The sequence below is a fragment of the Parasteatoda tepidariorum genome, chromosome 7 (assembly GCF_982258835.1).
Source record: "Parasteatoda tepidariorum strain Cologne lab strain chromosome 7, Ptep-v5.0, whole genome shotgun sequence".
Lineage (NCBI taxonomy): Eukaryota > Metazoa > Arthropoda > Arachnida > Araneae > Theridiidae > Parasteatoda > Parasteatoda tepidariorum.
The window spans coordinates 35,029,214-35,048,409 of NC_141761.1; the positions used below are offsets into that span (position 1 = coordinate 35,029,214).

The following is a 19,196-nucleotide window of genomic DNA, read 5'->3' on the forward strand; positions in this document are numbered from 1 at the left end:
TAGTTATCAGTCATTTTGTAAGAAAATCTATGCTTTTTCGTCTTCAAAGAGCCATATTCAAGAAACTATTAAAAAATGCATATACTTTTCTCCACTCTTATAAATGTATGCTAATGCGAACCTTACAATTGAAATATTAATTTTCGACAACTTAAACCAATAATATACGAAGGAATTAATAATTTAATTGAAAGGTTCGCATTAGTTTACATTTATCAAAGTGGATAAAGCTTTAACTTTTGTACTAAAAATGTGGCAACATATTAGATACGTAAATAGAACGCTACGCTTTGATATATTTATCGCTGTTCATAATTGTTATAATAAGTTTTTCTTCTTCTTTCCACGCTCTTTTTTTTTTCTTAAGCGAAGACGATAAGGGAAAATTATACTTGAGGATGCCCCTTGGCGAAATTGGTGACTTATGTTTGGCGCTATTCCTGTTTGCGCGGAACACCGTGGTAACAGAAATAACGGCCAAAACATAATGATATTTCAAAAAACATTGGAAAATTTCAACAAAACATCGCAAAAAGCTTGCAATGAGCCCAATATAAGCAAAATTAATAAATCCAATAAAAAGGATTTTGAATCGAAGCAAAAATTAATGGAGTAGGTGCAGAAAGAAAAGGAAAAAAAAAAAACAACTCACTTCTTCATTAAGCTTGAATATACTCAGATTTAGGTGCACAGAATTATCTAATAACAGTTAGAGGGAAAAATATACTTGAGGGTGCCCCTTGGCGAAATTGGCGACTTATGTTTGGCGCCATATTTGTTTGCCGGGAACGCCGTGGTAACCCACAAACAGGACATTTATATCTATTACTAATTAAACCTTCATTCATACACCAGTCAATCACTGTTTTTTTCTCATTGTTATTAAAATCGTACAGAAACTTAGGATTTATCTTATTGACAGTATTCATTTTTAGTACCAGAAGCAAAAATAACCTTACCAGCCGGTATCCAAAGTAGAACTAACGGATCTCTGAAATTACATTTAAAAATTCATATAAAAACAACGCTAAATTCTAAACTAATCAGAATCACGATTAAAATCTAAACCAATCAGAATCACGATTGGTTTTCAGCATCTCCCAGCTTGGCGATCAATCGTGATCACAACTTGGCGGGGGCACCCTCAAGTATAGTCTACCCCAGTTAGATACTGTCTAAATTCATCGTGAATAGAATCTGTGTACTTCCATCGTCACATAAATTCGGCGAAATATGAATCGAAAATGGCGTTTGTGGTACTGAACTGGTGATGACATTTTTTTACAAAGTCCCTTTTTATGACTGCCCACATACCTTCGATCTTATTGACCAGAAGTAAAAGTAACCTTACCAGCCGGTATCTAACGAAGAACTAATGAGCCTCTGAAATTACGTATACCGTTGAACATTAATAACGCTAAAATCTAAACCGTTGAGAATCACGATTGGGTTTCAACATCGCCCAGCTTGGCGATCAACCGCAATCACAACTTGGCGAGAATCAAGGGGCACCCTCAAATATAGTCTACCCGACGTTAATTTTTGTAGCGATATAGAAATAGAAATTGATACCATAAAAAAATTATAGAGAAATAGATACCATAAAAAATTAATTCGTTCTTGTGTTCTTTTCATGTATTTAAAGCAACTTTTGTATGCTTTTACAATTTCTGAAGCCTTTTTTTAAGAAAAAAAACAAGTCTCCACCTGATAGTTATATTATAGGTTAGGTTACCATAGCAAAGTTACATCTTCAAACATCCTCAAGAGCTATAACACATCTGCAGCAGAACTGGATATGAAGACAAAATTGCAGGACAGAAACACTTTAATTGTCCACTAATCTTCAGATTTCCTGCTATGTTTTAAAAAACTTTATTTGTGGAAATCTTTAGCGTGGCGGACAGCTGGCCGCCTTAGGCGGCTAGTTTATAATATTTGTGTCCTTGTACCACACATGAATTAAAGCCGTGATTAGCTTCTCCATAGTTGTACAGTCCATATTTAATAGGCGATTCTTGCATATGGCCCAGAGATTCTCAATTGCGTTGATATCCGGAGAGTTCCCTGGCCATTCCAATGTCTCAATTTGATTCTCAGACATGAATTTCTTGACAATTTTGAACGTATGGCAAGGAGCTAAATCCTGTTGAAAAATCCCTGTTCCATCAGGATATCGTTTCTTCAACTCTGGAACAACTTTTTTACCCAGAATAGTAATGTACTGCTCAGAATGCATCATACCGTCAATAGGCTGCAAAGGTCCAACCCCATTGTAACCGAAACAACCCCAAAACATCTTCTTTAAAAAACACGAAAAAAAAGTTTGTTTCAATTAATTTGCACAAGGGTGTACATTATTTGGATAAATAATTTATTGTGTGATTTTTTTTTTCAGTATTTACCTTTTATTTTGCTCATCATTAGATCCTACAAATTAAATTGCTGTTTTATTATATAAAATGAATTCGGATTTTATTTTAATAAATAAAGAGAAATTCAGATTTTTTTTTTGAAAATTAAAAATAGAAATCGGTAAAAAAATGAAATTTTGTCTATGTTTGTATTTTTAATCTGGGGGGTCTGGAGATCCGTCATTTTAAACAGTGTGCGCCCTATTTAAATTTTTTCGGGTACATCTTTCAGGCAAAGTACTTGAACCTACGGGTCATATAATATTGGTCTTTTCTGGAGAATCTGAATTTGCAATAAAATATAGGGGTTTATGTTTAAGATTTCAAAGTTTAAGATCGAGGTAGGTATCATTGGAAGTTTTTTTTTTAAAGAAATATTGAATGCGTCTATTTCCACTTTCTCGATCCAGTGTGAAAAAAAAATTAGAGAGCTGTCATAATAAACTTATCTCCAGACACCGTGAATTAATAAACAATAACAAGCCAAATCGGTATGTCCATCTTCTAAACTAGTAAGGGAAAATTAGGAGTTTATCCGCTAGAAAACAGAATTAATTGCGACACAATCGAGTTGACTGGTCTAACCCCACTACGTGATTTTACCCCACTCACCCCTAGATAGTTCAAAATTTCGAATTAAAAATTGAAAACAAGTATTACATAAAGAAAAAATCGCCTCTATTTTTATATTGTTGCAAACAGTATCCACTGTAAAAATATTTTTAAAGTCTTTTGTTTAAATGTAGGAAACTCGAAATATAAATACTGAGTAATTTTGAGAAACCCATATTTGTATAACTTAAATGTATAATAATTTGAAATCTGACTATATATTTTTCCCCAATTTCTCTAGGTTTTTAGTTATAGCCTATCCAATAATGGCAAGAAGGTTTTGTACAGTCAGCACATGTCGCAGAGGTCTCTGTATCGTATGGGGTTTAGCTATAACTTTAGCTCTTCCAGTTTGCCTCACGAAAGTACGTAGAAACTTTATATATTCCTCATTCCAAATATAGATGCTAAGAAATTCAGTAAAGCGATTAAAAATTTATCTGTAAAGTAGGGCACATCATAAGGATTCAGAATACCATAGCATCGCATGGCTTGAAATACCATTTACTAAAAATCCCTTGAACCTTCAAAAAATCCGCAAGTTCCACTCTCCCATTAAAGAAAGAATTTACCAACTATGTCACTCAAAAACGTTGCAAATCGGTCTTCTATTTGAGACCCTTTATCGTCTTTGGCGTCATAAAGATTCGGCGAGTAATGACCTAAATGACCTAATCAAATAAAATAAAATCAATAGTCAACGTTTTTAAAACAACACTATTTTGGTTTAAATAATGATGTTTAATAATGTTGTTTCAGTGACTTATTCAAGGGCATAAAATAAGACTTATCTATCAAAAAACAATAAAGCTTGCAGCTAAAATATTTTTAAAGTTTTTTTTGTAAATTTATGCATGAACTAAGGTAGGTTTATTTTTTAATCAAGTTCATTATAATTTTTATAAGGAAATATTTCTAAAATATTTACGTACATTAATTTTTCCGTTTGCTTTACTGTAAGCATGAAAATTCCAATTTTGTAAACGTTTTTTGTTTTAATGTGTTCAGTTTTTTTAAAAAAAAGTATTAGCAGGTATACACTTCAAAAAATACTTGTTTCTAAGCATATGTTTGAAATAAAATATTTTGCATAAATGTATGTTTGAAACAAAAATGTTTTTGGACATTATATTTTAACACATTTTTGCAACTTTTTTTAGTGTTTGTTTTTTTTTTTTTTTTCTAATTTTATGCTCCTGATAATTTTTTTGATAAAGAATACATGTTCTCAAACCTACTGCAACGCATTTTAACTAGTATTATTATTATTTTTTTTGATAAGTGCTAATCTTCATTTTGGATTAAACTAAAAACATTATGTATAAAATAGAACTATTTTTATATTGCAAAATTATATACTTACTATGTTAATAAGTCTATTACGCTTATTTTATGGTTTACTATGTTTATTTTATTGCTTATTATGTTTATTTTATTGTTTATTATGTTTATTTTATGGTTTATTATGTTTATTTTATTGTTTTTTATGTTTATATAATTATTTATTATAAGTAATTTACCACTTACAGTGCTTACCACACATCAATTTTACTGTCTTTTTTCCTCAGTTGCATGCATAAATATAATAACTCGTATTCCAATTTAAGAGTATTAATAAGTTCACATACTCAATTCTCCCTGAATTACCAAAAATATCCATCTTTATTACTCCTCAAAGATTTATTTGCCTTTCAAAGAAACAAAAATCTTCAAAGCTGGCTAATAAGATTCTTGGTTGATCATTGTCAAGAAGAAAATGTCTGCCAAGTTTATTAATTCGTGATAAAACTAATTAAAGGGCTTGTATCTATGAGGCAGCAGTTTGAAGAATGTTCTTTTATCTAAGTACCATAATTTCAGTAATCACATCGTACGTCTTGCATAATATCTTTTCCACTCTTTTTCTAAGAAGTAATTAAATTTGCGATTTCTGTCTTGAGGAATAATTACAATAACCCAGCAATTTGATAATTCAACAGAGGTTTTCTAACGAGTTTTTTTCCCCTCTAAAAATATTTTGAAGTATATTCGTGTTTGGAAATTAATCACAAACCCTTTTATTATTTCACTTTATTTCTAAATAAATCCAAATGATTTTTTAAGTCTCTATACCTGATGCAGGAAAGTGTAATATATGTGTCAGCAGAGAAAGAAGATTAAGAAGAAGGTTTCTCAAAAAGAAAAAAATACTAAACGATGATAATGAACGTATAAGAAGCATAGAAAAATTGGCCACATTATCAATTAAGAGAAAGAGAGAAATTTAAAGTTCTATCATCTTCATGTTAATTTTACTTATCGGATTTTTATGTATTATGCTAATTAATTTGGGCAAGCGAATTGGGGTGTTTGGGGTGTTTGTCAAGCTCTATTGCTCAAAAGATATGAGCAATTCATATAAAATATTAAATAAGAATTACTATTTTAGTTCATATTTTCTTATTTTGAAAAGCTGTAGACCACCTATTATACGAGCAATTCACCACAAATGCTTACGTAACTGGGAAGGGGCTTCACATACCAAGCCCCATGATTTTTTTCTTATTCATTTTCATGATCAATGTTTTTTTCTTTACTAGTCGATATTATCCCCAAAAATCTAGAATATTTTGCTAAATAAATATTAACGTAGAAACAATTTTTATTTGTCTTAAAGTTTTATGTTTCCAAAAATTCAATATAAATTTTAAGATTTATTTAGCGATATTTAAACACTGACTTTTTTGGTTACTTTTGACATGAACTCAAGCACGAGATTATAAAATAAAGATCTCGAAAGCGATAGATAAACTTTTCTACAAAAATGTATAAACAGTCATTAATTAAACAATAAAAAGGAGCAAAGATTTGCTAAAAAGACATTAGATAGAGCAATAACTTTTAAATAAATTTGAATTCCAAATGTTATTTCAATGTTATTTCAAATAATAAGAAAAACACTTCAACATGTTAAGCTTTAACATTGCAGTTGCACATTTGCTGGCTACAGAGTGGCTCTCAGGCTACTTTTTACCAAAAATTTAACAGTTAACATTATTCGCAAACTAATAATCGAATGTTTTTTATCGTTCTCTCTGTATATTTGTCTACACACTATTGTCATTTCAAACTTCTAAATTTTACAGTTTTTTGCGCAGAAAAATAAAATGTAACTTACAGTTGAAACTCCTAAGACAGCGGCAGCAGCGTCGCTTACGAATTTAAATATAGATTTAGTTTCAATAATAAAGATTTAGATTTTAATAATAAAGATTTAGGTTAGATAGAAGATTTTTTTAAATAAAGATTTAGTTTTGTTTTAATATACATTTTAAATAATGGTCTAAAAAAACTGAAATTTAATGACTCTCTTTTTGCCAAATTTATAAAAGAATAAAGAACAAAAATATATACTGCGTTTTTGAAAAGCTTTATGCTTATTTTAATAAATTCTAAAGCAGTCATCAAAGATATGTTTTCTATAACTTAGCGTTTGTTGTATGAATGTATGCTTAATCTACATGACAATGGGGAATAATTTTAAAAACTTCAACTTGTATTTTCAAATTTGTGTATTCTTTTGATTAGTTTTATGCATAAAAATTAAAAACTGAAAACAATCATTCCTGTAAGCTAAAATTTAAAATAAAAGAACACGCATAAAAAAAATTAACGCAACATCACAAAATATTTAATACATGAAATATTTTTGTTAAATTTCTCATATTCAGCTTCAAAAAAAGTTGTTTAACGGAACAATAAATTAATTATTCAAGACAGATACTAGAACTTATATAAATAAATTAATATATATCAATAATTTAATTTATATTAATAACTTAATTTATAAAAAATATTCAGCTGAAAAATATTGTGAAATTAATTCCGATAAAAATGAAAATGACAGTTGTCAAACTTTAACAATAATGCTTCTATTGAAGAAAGGAATTCTCTCTTCCAACTGAAAATTTTTTTTTAATTTCAATGCTAAATAACTGAGAAATTACCGGAATTTTCAAACAGTTGAAATCTGAAAAAAAAGCAATATTCTTTACCGAAAAAACATTTTTATGGAAAACATTCCGTCCAAAAAAGACTTATTTGCATTAGAAAAAGAAAGACTGTCAAATAATCGAACATTTGAAAGCATTTATTTTTATTTCTACCAAGGGCAACTGATGAAGAGGAATATTGAAAGACATTTCAATTTTTTCGGAACAATGTATATTGACTTTTTCAAATAAAACATTTTTTTTTTCAAAAAAGGCATTTTAATGCAAAATTACTTAAAATTGATTACTTCACAGAATAGTACAGCTTGTTTCGGCAACTTCCCAGATTTTTTTTATTTATTTTATCGAGGCACTGTTTGTTTATGTACGAATGGATATTAGCTGCAGTGATTTTAGTCAATTTTTTCGAAGTAGCATATATTACCTTTGCCTAATTAAATCTTACTTTCAAGACTCTTTAATTGAAAAAGAACGCCGCAGCAAGATGGTAAATTTTGAAATGAAAATAGTTATCAGACAATTTTGAATATTTTTTTCTATTCATATTTTACGAACACTTACTGGATTTAGAAGAAAAAAAAGTTTTTTCAAAAAAAAAAATAATAATTCATCCAAATCTCCGTATTTTTTTAAAACAATTGCAAAACAAATTATATGTTCAGATTTTTATCTAATGTAAGTTATTATTTGAAAAAGTATGCATGGTTTTAATAATAGTTTAGTACGAATATTTTTTTAATTGAGTATTCTCAAAGCACTTTTTGTCGATTGTGATTTTTCGGTTTCGTTTCATTGTCAGAATCACCTAGAGCAACACTAACTAACTATTAGTGACGATCTGGGTTTCATTTTTAAAGAAGATCAAGGACTGGCGAAGGCGCATATTACAGTACCGCAATTTGCACCGAAGAGCCATTACATTATGACCACCCTGCTAATAGCATGTAGGACCACCTTTAACCCTCAAAACTGCTAGCATCCACCGTGGCATTGATTCCACAAGGTGCTGATAGGTAGTCTGAGGTATCTGGTACCAAGAGCTCACCAACTGGTCCTGCAATTCCATCACATTGCGAGGGGGTAGCGTGGCAGCACGAATTTGGTTTTCCAAGTGGGACCACAAATGTTCTGTTGGATTAAGGTCAGGTGAATTTGGGGGCCAAGACATGACTTGAAAGTCACTGGAATGTTCCTCGAACCAATCCATGACGATTCGACCCTTATGACATGGTGCATTATCCTGTTGGTAACCACCATCCCCCGCAGGAAAAACTGTTGCCATGAATAGGTGAACCTGGTCTGCAACTATTTTCAAGTAGCTTACAGACGTCAGGGATTGTTCTATGAGGATTATGGGTCCTAATGTGCCCCATGAAAACGTTGTTCCTGGGCGAGAAACCATGAAAACCTGGGCGAGCCCATTGTTATAGATGGAGGGTGGTCAAAATGTAATGGCTCTTCAGTGTATATAAGAGGGCAGATAAGAGGAAACAATAACCCGGCCTCCGCGTTAAGCACCATGACCACCTAACCGTGTGTTGATATTTCCGGATCTGAATGATAAATTAAAGTAGATTCCGAACCACTAAGTCGAGATCGAAAAAATTGCATTTCAATCAGGCAGACAGCATTTATCTCGAAGAAATGAACCCAGGTCCAGTCATTGGTAGGCGAAGATTCACCACACCGAATGGGCAGGCCCAGTCAATTTTAGATCACCCTTCATGTGTTTGACAAAATACTTTTCCGCGAATTTTTATTTTGAATTAAAACATCTGTCATGTAAAAGATGGTTCTTAATTACATATTTTCAATTCAAATATATGCACTCATCAATATTTGAACCGAGAATGACCGATATTAGGAAACCATAATCCGGCCTCCATATTAACCACCATGACCACCTAACTAGGTCGTTCTTCACTTTTTCATTCACATTTTAAAAATGTTCTCCAAAATTAAAAATGCACTGTATTCATGATCTTACTTCTTCAATGGCTCAGCTGCCAGTGGTAGGTAATGAACTTCTTCCAGTAGTTTTCTCAACACTATTCAACTTTTATCGACTGATTTCTTTTTTTTTTTTAAGTTGTCAATATCTCTTTTGCATAATTTAATATTTTCTTACTTTAGTATTTTATTATATTTATTATACACATGAAAATGCTATCGTTGAAGTATAAGGAATAAAGGTATAGGTATTGTTGAAATATGAGGTATCGGAATAAAGGTATAGGTATTGTTGAAGTATAAGGTGTAGGTATAACGTTATCATTGTTAATTTCATAAGTACAAGAAGCTAATAAAATGAACTGAAATCCTTGTTCAGTCTTATTAAAACAATGTTTTTTAATAAATTCAAATAAATAAGAATTTTTGTGCTGCATTTAAATCCTTTTATGCAACCTGAGAGTGCACAATAACTGTATTATATTGTAATGAAGCAGAACATGACGTATGAAAACACAAAAAAGCAAATTGGACATTTATAAGTCATGTTTTGATTTATTGTACCACAGTACAAATATAGTTTATTTCTCTTGAGTATCACATTTTTAAATTTTTTGCACACTTTCGATAACTTAAGTTTTGTGTATAAAATTAAATGGCTGAAAACTTATACTTGCAAGATTTTACTGATTCATGATTATACTATGTTTTGCTTAAAATATGGAGCAGATTGCTTTATTTTAAAGTTTGAATAGATATTTTAATATTCCATGAATAAAGATATTTTCATATTGTACAGTTTCCAAATTAGTGATTTTAATAATCTTAAAATACTTCGAAAGAAACATTTTTATCTTTTCCAGTATCACGAATTTTAATTAAAGAAAATATTCGTTTGAACATTCTTGAAAAAAACACTACATAATTATCTCTCAAACTAATTACACCGAAGAATAATTATCCTGTATAAACTGTAAATAGAAGTCATCTCGTACGCTTGAAACAAAATGTTTATCTTGCTTTAAGTATATTTTAACAATGAATAGAAATTCAACCGTTGTCTGTTGCACGTCTGTTGGAAAAATTATTTCACCATCACGAGAAGAATAGTTTGAAAATATTCAAATTAATTTCATCTAGTACGCATAAAAAGACAATTTTAACTACAATAGAAATCATGTTTGAGAAACTTTTAACAAAACTCACCCTCCCTCTAGAAGTTTATACTTGCTTTGAAAATAGAAATAATATTTTCTTCCCCTATCCAAAGTGGTGATTTACAAAACCTGGTCAATATACCCTTTCAGTTAAGTTATATTTCCTTCGACATCAATAAAGTGATAAGAAAATATTGATCAATATCGTATTTTGATTCGAATAATATTTCCGTCAACATTAAAAGTAGTGATAAACAAAAACTACTTACTGTAGTAGGTGGTTAAATACAATACAGTTTTCGTGTATTAATCTTGTATTATTCTCGTATTATTTCTTGCATTAAGTTTGTTTTCTTATCTTGTATTAGCTTAAAAAAACCTACCCCAAGTAAATTAGAATAGTAGTTCAAAAGTTATAAGGAACAAAAATATATATTTTTTTTAATCAAGAAAAGAAACTTTTTATGATATGTATTTACTTGCTTGATTTTGGTATCATGACAGAGATAGTGTGGTATAAACATTTTTTTACTTTTCATTAAACTGAAAAAAAGTCGAAACCAAAGAAGCTTTGCGTATTAAAATAATATTTGATTAATACCTTTCCACGCAAAAACATTCTACAATATTGAAAGTGGTTTGTTATTCAACGTAAACTTACTTTTAGTTGGATGAACCGGAAAATATTACTAGAGAATAAGTAGGGGAGAGTCGGGTAGCCCAGCTCACTTAAGGAGTATTGCTTATATTTCTGTATAACATTGAGTAATAATCAATATTTTTGTATGTTTCTATTGTTTTATCATCTAATTAAATAATGCAAAAAGAATAAACCAAAAAAAGAATAGTTTAACTTAAAAAAATCGAAATTTAAAAAAGCATGTTTTTCAGCTCTTTTCAAAATGTGTCGGGTACAGTTACAAATGTGCCCAGTTACTAAAATTATGTTTTTTGACTGTTTTTTCAGGTGTAAGTGAGAATAACCTATGTAATGACAATAGATAAACCTCATTTATCATTTTTATCACGAAATTACTTTATTTATTACATATTTATATACTTTTAGAGAATTCTATCATTTAATAACAACAAATGTCCTACTTTTTATCATTATTAATGTATATTAATATTTTATAATATTAATATAAATTTATATTAAATATTTAACGAAAATAATTTAATTTAAGTAACAATAATTAATAACAATAGTTTTTTTTTCAATATAAACTTATTTGGTTGATCTCTTCTTATAAACTTAATATAAAATACTTCTTAGAAAATTACAAATTTACTTTGTATTTTGATTACTTTCAAATGCTTCTGTAGACTGATTCGTTCGCAAATAAGTGAAAATAAATAAGTAAGCGAATAGCTTATCATAATATTTATGATTTCTTGATATTAAATTTAATTTGGATATATTAATTACATTTTAAAAATACTTAATTTGCATTTTTGAATATATAAATTTATGTTTCATATAATATTAAAACATATATTTGTTGTTAAAAATGCATATAACATTCAAATTTGAAGCAATAGAATAATAATCGTTGCAACCGTACATTTATCGACGAAATAAAAGTGGGCGGTTATACCAGACATTCATGTTAGCGGGGCTACCCGAAATCCAATTTTTTTGTAAATTTGTAATTACTCGAACAATTTTTCACATATAAACTTCTTTCTTTGTGCAAATTAAACTTAAGACTACATACTTCACTGCTGTATGTATAGAAAAAATTATTTTTTTAGTATTGAAATGAAGTTTAATCTAAGCATTCAACCAATTTTTCTTAATTTCAAGACTTCTGTATTCAAAATATTTTCAAAACTATTGTTTACCATGTTACCAGCTGCATAAATACTTGAAACTTTGAAAGTGATCTTTTTTCAATATAAAAATTAATGTCCGATGGCCCATTGACTTGAAAAAATATTCTATAGATATGAAATTGACAATGGGCGGGGATACCCGACTCTCCCCTCCTCATCAAAAATTGTAATTTTTTCATAACTTCTAAACTGTTGACACTATCGTCTTGGTTTTTATTTCATTTGATTGAGAACAAAAATACACGCAGAAAACATTTCCTCAGTTATCTAGGTTGGTCAATTATCTATCCAACAATTATCCAACAAATATAGGCGAATAAATTAAATATTATATTATTTTCATACATAAAAATCCCTATAATTTTAAAGCTATTATTCCGAATTATTTTAATTTGGTTATACTTGATTCGGTGGAAACTTTTACATCAAAAACTATACCCCACTTGTCTAGATAACAATATTTAAATTTCACCTCTCTTTGATCCTCTTAATTCATTCAACATTTAAGTTTTCTACTGTGCAAGGTACAGACTTAAGGTTTTCAAACAGGGCAAAACCACATATTTTAAATCATGTGGCAATAATTCTTTGGTTTTGGTTACTGGGTGTGTTTTGTTTTTAAACTCTTGAAAATAATTTTTTACTACAATATACTTTAACTGAAAAGTGAGATATATAGGCTTCGGACAAATTTATAGAATAAATAACACTTGAGTAAAATTCATTTTCTTCCTAAAAATTTAAAGCAATAGAATTATGTGGCTAAGGATTTTGGTATGGTAGTTTTTGTTTCTTTACCTTTGTATGCTTCTAGATTATTTTTTAAGGAATGATGAGCACACAAAAACAGGATTTAGATGCTGCCAAAATTTGTACGAACTTTTTAACAGACATATTTATAATTGCTAGTTAGACATGTAGACTCGTTAAAATTGCTAGCTTTAAAATATTAACTATTTCGGAAATCTGGAACAACTCCCGCAATATCTCTACTATTTTGATAAAGAAATAACTTTATATTTTATATCTAAGTTAGATACTGTAGAATGGAATTAACTATTTCGGAAATCTGGAACAACTCCCGCAATATCTCTACTATTTTGATAAAGAGATAACTTTATATTTTATATGTACTGTAGAATGGAATTAATATCCATCATCCATTTATTCTGAAAAATTAAGTGAAAATTATTAAACATATAGTGAACATCTTTCCCCGTCCGTAACAATCCACTCACGGTTAAATTATATGCAACTCTCGGCGGCTATGGTTAAGTTAACAGTCGCAAGAAAAGATGCCTCCTAATGGTTTGCAAAATGCCCTCACTCAAACTTCTGCAAAGCTGCAATCTTGCAAAATGTTTATTATTTCACTCTGTCTATCTTTTACTAATAGAAATACATCACAACAAGTTGTCATTTGGCAAGTTTTGTAACATGGTGTCATCAGAGTGCATACCGAATCGTTACTTGTAGTTCGAAAACAGTTGCCGTATTTTAAAAACCTTAACAGTTTAGTCCGTTTCCTTCATAAAAGAGATTCATTCCTATTCTTTTTTTTAAACAGAAAAAATCATTTATTAAATGCTTTTAGACAAAAAAAAATTTCTTAATATTTTCTAACGTTGTGCCGATAGTAACTTTTCATTGAAATGAAAACTCATATTAAGCATTAGCAAATTATGAATCTGTTTGGTGTATGCGTATTCTGGGCTAAACCAGGCATGTACTAGAGTTTTATCCATTAGGAAATGTTTCCAAAAATTTTTAAATCATAAATTATATTGTTCAGAATACTATTATAGTTAATATTTTCTTAATTTAGATGTCTTTTACAGTAATTTTAAATTATTTGAAACATTGATGAAGGAAATATTATTAAACGAAATACTACGATGTCACGTTGGAACTATGAACTGAATTGCTCGTAAAATTCACAGTTAAATTATCGTTTATATTTTAAAAGTTAAGGCAAATGTTTGATGCTGGTGTTAAAGCAAATGTTTGTTGATTATCCAACAAACATGCTTTACTGACTCATCCTGTCTGAGAAATCGTGCACTCTTCTTATTGTGAAACATACTATTTTGTTAAAAATATACTTGAGGGTGCCCCTTGGTGAAATTGGCGACTTAGGTTTGGCTCCATTCCTGTTTGCGCGGAACACCGTGTTAACAGGAATGGAGGCCAAAACATTATGATATTTCAATAAAACATTGTAAAATTTCAACAAAATATCGGCCAAATTTTATAAAATTGCAATGAACCCAATATAAGCAAAATTAATAAACCCAATAAAATTCATTTTGAATTGAAGCAAAAATTAATGGAGTAGGCTTAACTTCATTAAGCTTGAATATCTCCAGATTTAGGAGCACAGAATTTTCTAATAGCAGTTAGATACTGTCTAAATTTGTCATGAACAGAATCTGTGTACCTCCATCGCCACATAGATTCGGCGAAATACGAATCGAAAATGGCGTCTGAGGTACCGGACTGGCTGTGACATTTTTTTCTAAAGTCCCTTTTTATGACTGTCCACATACCTTCGATCTTACTTAACCAGAAGCAAAAGTAACCTTACCAGCCGGTATCCAACGTAGAACTAATGGACCTTCAACATTATTTATACCGTTGAACATTTAAAAATAACGCTAAAGTCTAAACCAATCAAAATCACAATTGGGTTTAAACATCGCCCAGCTTGGCGATCAACTGTAATCACAACTTGGCGAGAATCAAGGGGCACCCTCAAATATAGTCTACACACTATTTTCTGTCTATAAATATTTAAATGGCAACATGTGATTTTATTTCAATTTTTCAGAGAATCTATCCAATAACATACTTTAACAATCAAACCAGTATCACTGCGTATTACTGTTTCGATTCTACTGACAGCATGGCATTTATGGTTGCTATCTATCAGTTAGTGGCCATGTTTATTGTTCCAGCTTTTTTCATGATGCTCTGTTATATATGTGTCATCAGAGAACTATGGAGCAGTACAAGAACAGTGGCTGCCATGACACGTCCTACAGAGTAACTATACCTTTTGATGCTTTTTTTTTGTTTTTAAAATACATTTAATTCATGTTTTATTAATTTAATTGTGCATTTTATTAAATTAATATTTTTTCTTTTATTTTTGGGAGAGTATATTATTGATTGCTTATTTTATCTCATTTGTGTCAAATTACCTTTTTTATATGTTTTCCAATATTATGTCATAATTATTCTCCCATATGTTGGTTTAGCTGAACTGTCATAAATCATTCAATAAACTAAATAAAAACACATTAAAAACAGCATTAATTCAAAAGGTAAAGTATTTCCTTAACAGCCCGCTGTCAGCCTGTTGCATAATTTGGAGACCAACGGCCTTTTGCATCAGCTGTCATGATTTTAAAGATAAATTTATGATATGTGTAAAAGAACAACAACTCTCGATGGAAAATGCTTTAAATTCCTGTAAATAAAAAGTAGTTGTTCATAGAATATACAGTTACGATGATTTTTACTCTTAAAAATCATTTTGTAAAGTAAAATATTTGAATATTTCTTTCTAACAAACTTTTAAAGAATCTGGTTGTCTCATATTGTATGCAACAAGCATGATGGGAGAAAGGAGATCAGCATTGCGTATCGGCTATCAGGTGACGCTATTTTCAGGTGAGTTGCCAACAATCGGTTAACACGATTGGGTGAGATTTCAGGCTTCCGTTGAGAGTACAATCTCGATCCATCATAGCCATAGCTCGTTGCCTTAGCAACAGTGCCATTGTGTAATTTTAATGTATATTTATTACACTGAATCAAATTTTTGTTGTTGGAGAAAGTTACTATTGTTGGGTCATTCATTTTCGGCAATTGAATTTTACGTCAAATGTAGCACCTTTCTAATTTTGTTTATGTTAATGAAATTTTTAACTTCCATACTACACATACCTAGGTATGAATTTTATAATTATAAATTGTTAATTAAATAATGGGAAAATAAGAATGAGTACTGTCGGTTCAATGATTGAATGAAAATAAACTGGTAGCCTTCATTAATCAGGTCATTATTTAATTTCCTGACAAAGTTTTAAGTTCTTACAAGTCAGTAAAATGTTTAAAAAAAATAAAATAAACAAAAAAACATGAGCCTGATTGACTTTGGGCGAGAGCATGATTATATAATTGTTTCGATGATTTTCATTGCTTTGAGATTTTTGATTAGCGCAGATTGTGTAGTTTGTTTGATGAGGTTACGCGTATTGATACATTGATCTAGAAGGAATAAACTTGATTATCTAATTTAGATAATAATTTAAATTAAATAATAATATAAATTAGATAATAACTCCTGACATTCTCGTTTTGTAAATCAGATTCAGCACCATTTCTTACTGTGCAACTCGTAAATTTAGTATGAATAATGTTTTTATATTTGGGTGACCTGCTCATTCATAGTAATTGGGGCGAGCTACTAGAAATCAGTATGTAATACGCTCTTAAATTTTGTAACAAAGTTAGCAATCAGTTTTAATAGGGCTAAATAAAACTGAATAAGTTCAGCCTTAAATATTATCAGTAACATTTAAAACATTAACGTTTTAATATTCACAATTTATTTTCCTTTGAAGATTTAGAACTAACTAACTGACTAACTCCCTGGCATTACAGTCCATGTTGGACCATGGCCTCACTAACAATTTTCCTCCAAAGTCGCCTGTCTCTAGCTCTTTGTTTCCAGTTTCGGACTTTTAGAAAGGTCTTTTTCAAAGTCGTCAAACCATCTTTTGACCTGTATTCCTCTTTTCCTTTGGCCCTGGCACTGCCCCTTGAATATCTTCTTAGTGCCTCTGTTTTCCTCCATTCTCGGCCAGGTGTCCTAGCCATTGAATTCTCTTTGCTTTTACATGGTTGATTATATCTTTTTCTTTAAATAGAAGATATAGTACAAAATTTGCACAAGAACCTCTTTTGAAAGGGCACCAACTCACGGTCAATATAGCGATTTTCTAACTTTATAAGGTATTCTAATCAGTAAAGGGAGAGTGTCTGTAAGCAACAAACGCTGAAAAGAAGAAACAAAATTAGAGTTGGCCGAACGGATAAACTAGCCTTATGATAGTAAACTTCCCTTAAATGAAACTTTTTAATCGATTAGAGTTAGAAGGTATTAATTTAAGAAATAACCGTATTTTATCCTAATTAATTTTAATTTTAAACGAACATATCTTAAAGTTGCAAAATAACGTCCCTAATGTAAAAAATATCTACACTGTTAGAATTTTTTCTGAAAAGATGGTTAAATAACAATTTATTTAATTATTATTTCACCATATTTAAACAAAATAGTTAAATAACCATAAATAAGAAGATAGCAAACCGTTAACTGTGAGAAAAACCGTTTGTTATTTGCTTTCACCTAATATGGTTAAACAACCAGAAATTTATCGCACCAACTAGGTCTAGATAATGAAGGCACATATTACCTTGCAGCTGGGTACACATTATTGCCGAAAGGGCTAATCTGTCAATCGAATGACAGACAGAACAGGAGATCGTGTCCCAGCGTAGACACTTCAATATTTCCTCCATTCCTTCAACACATGAAGAGTAGTCAGTGTTCTGCACTCCCCAAATTGTGACCCTTCATTATAAGAATACGATATTCTCATTTTGGTACAGATGGCAGCATCATAAAGCTGCTTAACAGAAAAAAGTCAAGTATTTCCCATCTCTTACGACAGGTGAAACAACCAGATAAACAAATTAAACTACATTACAGTGTTTATTTGATAATGCTCAACTCAGCCACAACCTAACTTCAGTGCAATCCGGTAAAAGAAATGCTTAGCTCCAATGTGACGTTAAATTTCTTTTCTTCGATTTTTAATTGTAAATGGATAAAAACCCATATGATATTATATTCAGGGTTTTTTAGAATACCAGTTATAAATAGATACACAAGTGGGCGACCTTTGTGCTAAAATACAAACTAAGACAAACAACGTTAAAGAGCACAAAAATATTTATAAAATACAGACAGCTGTTTCGGATGCCCAAAGGGCAACCTTCATCAGTGAGTCCTGTTGCACTGATGAAGGTTACCCTTTGAGCATCCGAAACAGCTGTCTGTATTTTATAAATATTTTTGTACTCTTTAACGTTGTTTGCCATATTTTGTAGTTATAAATGGTTCCACAACAACAAAGGAGAAAAAAAATGTTCTTTACCGAACACTTTTCTGTTAATTGGATTAACAGACTGTTGTTGGTTATTTTAGAGTAATTTTTGAATAAAAACTCCCATTGTGTATAAAAATTATCTCCAACTCACCCGCCATTACAACTTTTTTAACCACACCAACATTCAGATTTTCCACCGAAGAACCATCATTTGTTATGCCAGTAAGTTTCGCTAATCTATAGTCTGAAAAATATCAAAAAAATATCTAGCTGTTCCAAGCATGAATTTGAATAAAATATCTAATGAGATAAAAAAAAAAAAGAATAAGACAAGTTTTGAAATTTGATGATTAGTTTGGAAAGTTGAGAATAGTTTTTTTATTTGTATTTAAGGTTTAGACTAACCCCTTACGTGTATTTCAATTTACAACTTTGTTGGTGTGTGATTGTTGTGTCAAATAAATGTGTTTTTACAAATAAAAAAAAACTGTTTCCTCAATATAGCTTGATTTGTGAAAATACTTACACGTTCCGGGTGTCTAGTTAAAAGGTATTTAATTCTTCACTTTATTTTATTCTAACAATTTTCGAGTGAATGTTCTGTTACCATAAAACCTCATATTTACATTTTTAATAACTCTACATTCCTTTAATCGTTAGAAATCACTGATTATTATATTGTCACGATGCTTGAGTTCTTTTTCTCATCCATAATTAAAATAATTATCAAATATCTGCAATAAATGTGTTTCCATAATGCACCATTGGATAATTATTGCATTGCAAAAGTAGTGAAATCTAAATAAGTACGATAAATATTAATTTATTAATACGATAAATATTATGATATTAGATCAAGAAATATTACTGTATTCAAGTACTTCTATGATTTCCCATCAAAATCAGTTCAAGGGAACTTTTTTTTCAAAAAAAATTGTCTTGCAACTTATGAATGAATAATTAGGGAATAGTTAAAATTTTGAAAGAAAAGCAAATAATGGTTAAACCTAGGTAAGAAAAAATCAATTATAGTTAAACATATGAAGTAAAACATAA

At 30.0% G+C, this 19,196-nt stretch overlaps 1 protein-coding gene across 1 annotated transcript in view; it reads left to right on the forward strand.

The window, feature by feature from the left end:
• The window catches only part of LOC107442043 (galanin receptor type 1), a 97,317-nt gene that overhangs the window by 65,728 nt on the left and 12,393 nt on the right, over positions 1-19,196 (forward strand). Inside the window, exons 4-5 of the mRNA XM_071183622.2 lie at positions 3,268-3,391; positions 14,789-15,003. Of these exons, the coding sequence (XP_071039723.2) occupies positions 3,268-3,391; positions 14,789-15,003 (339 nt within the window). The remainder of the gene's footprint in view (positions 1-3,267; positions 3,392-14,788; positions 15,004-19,196) is intronic.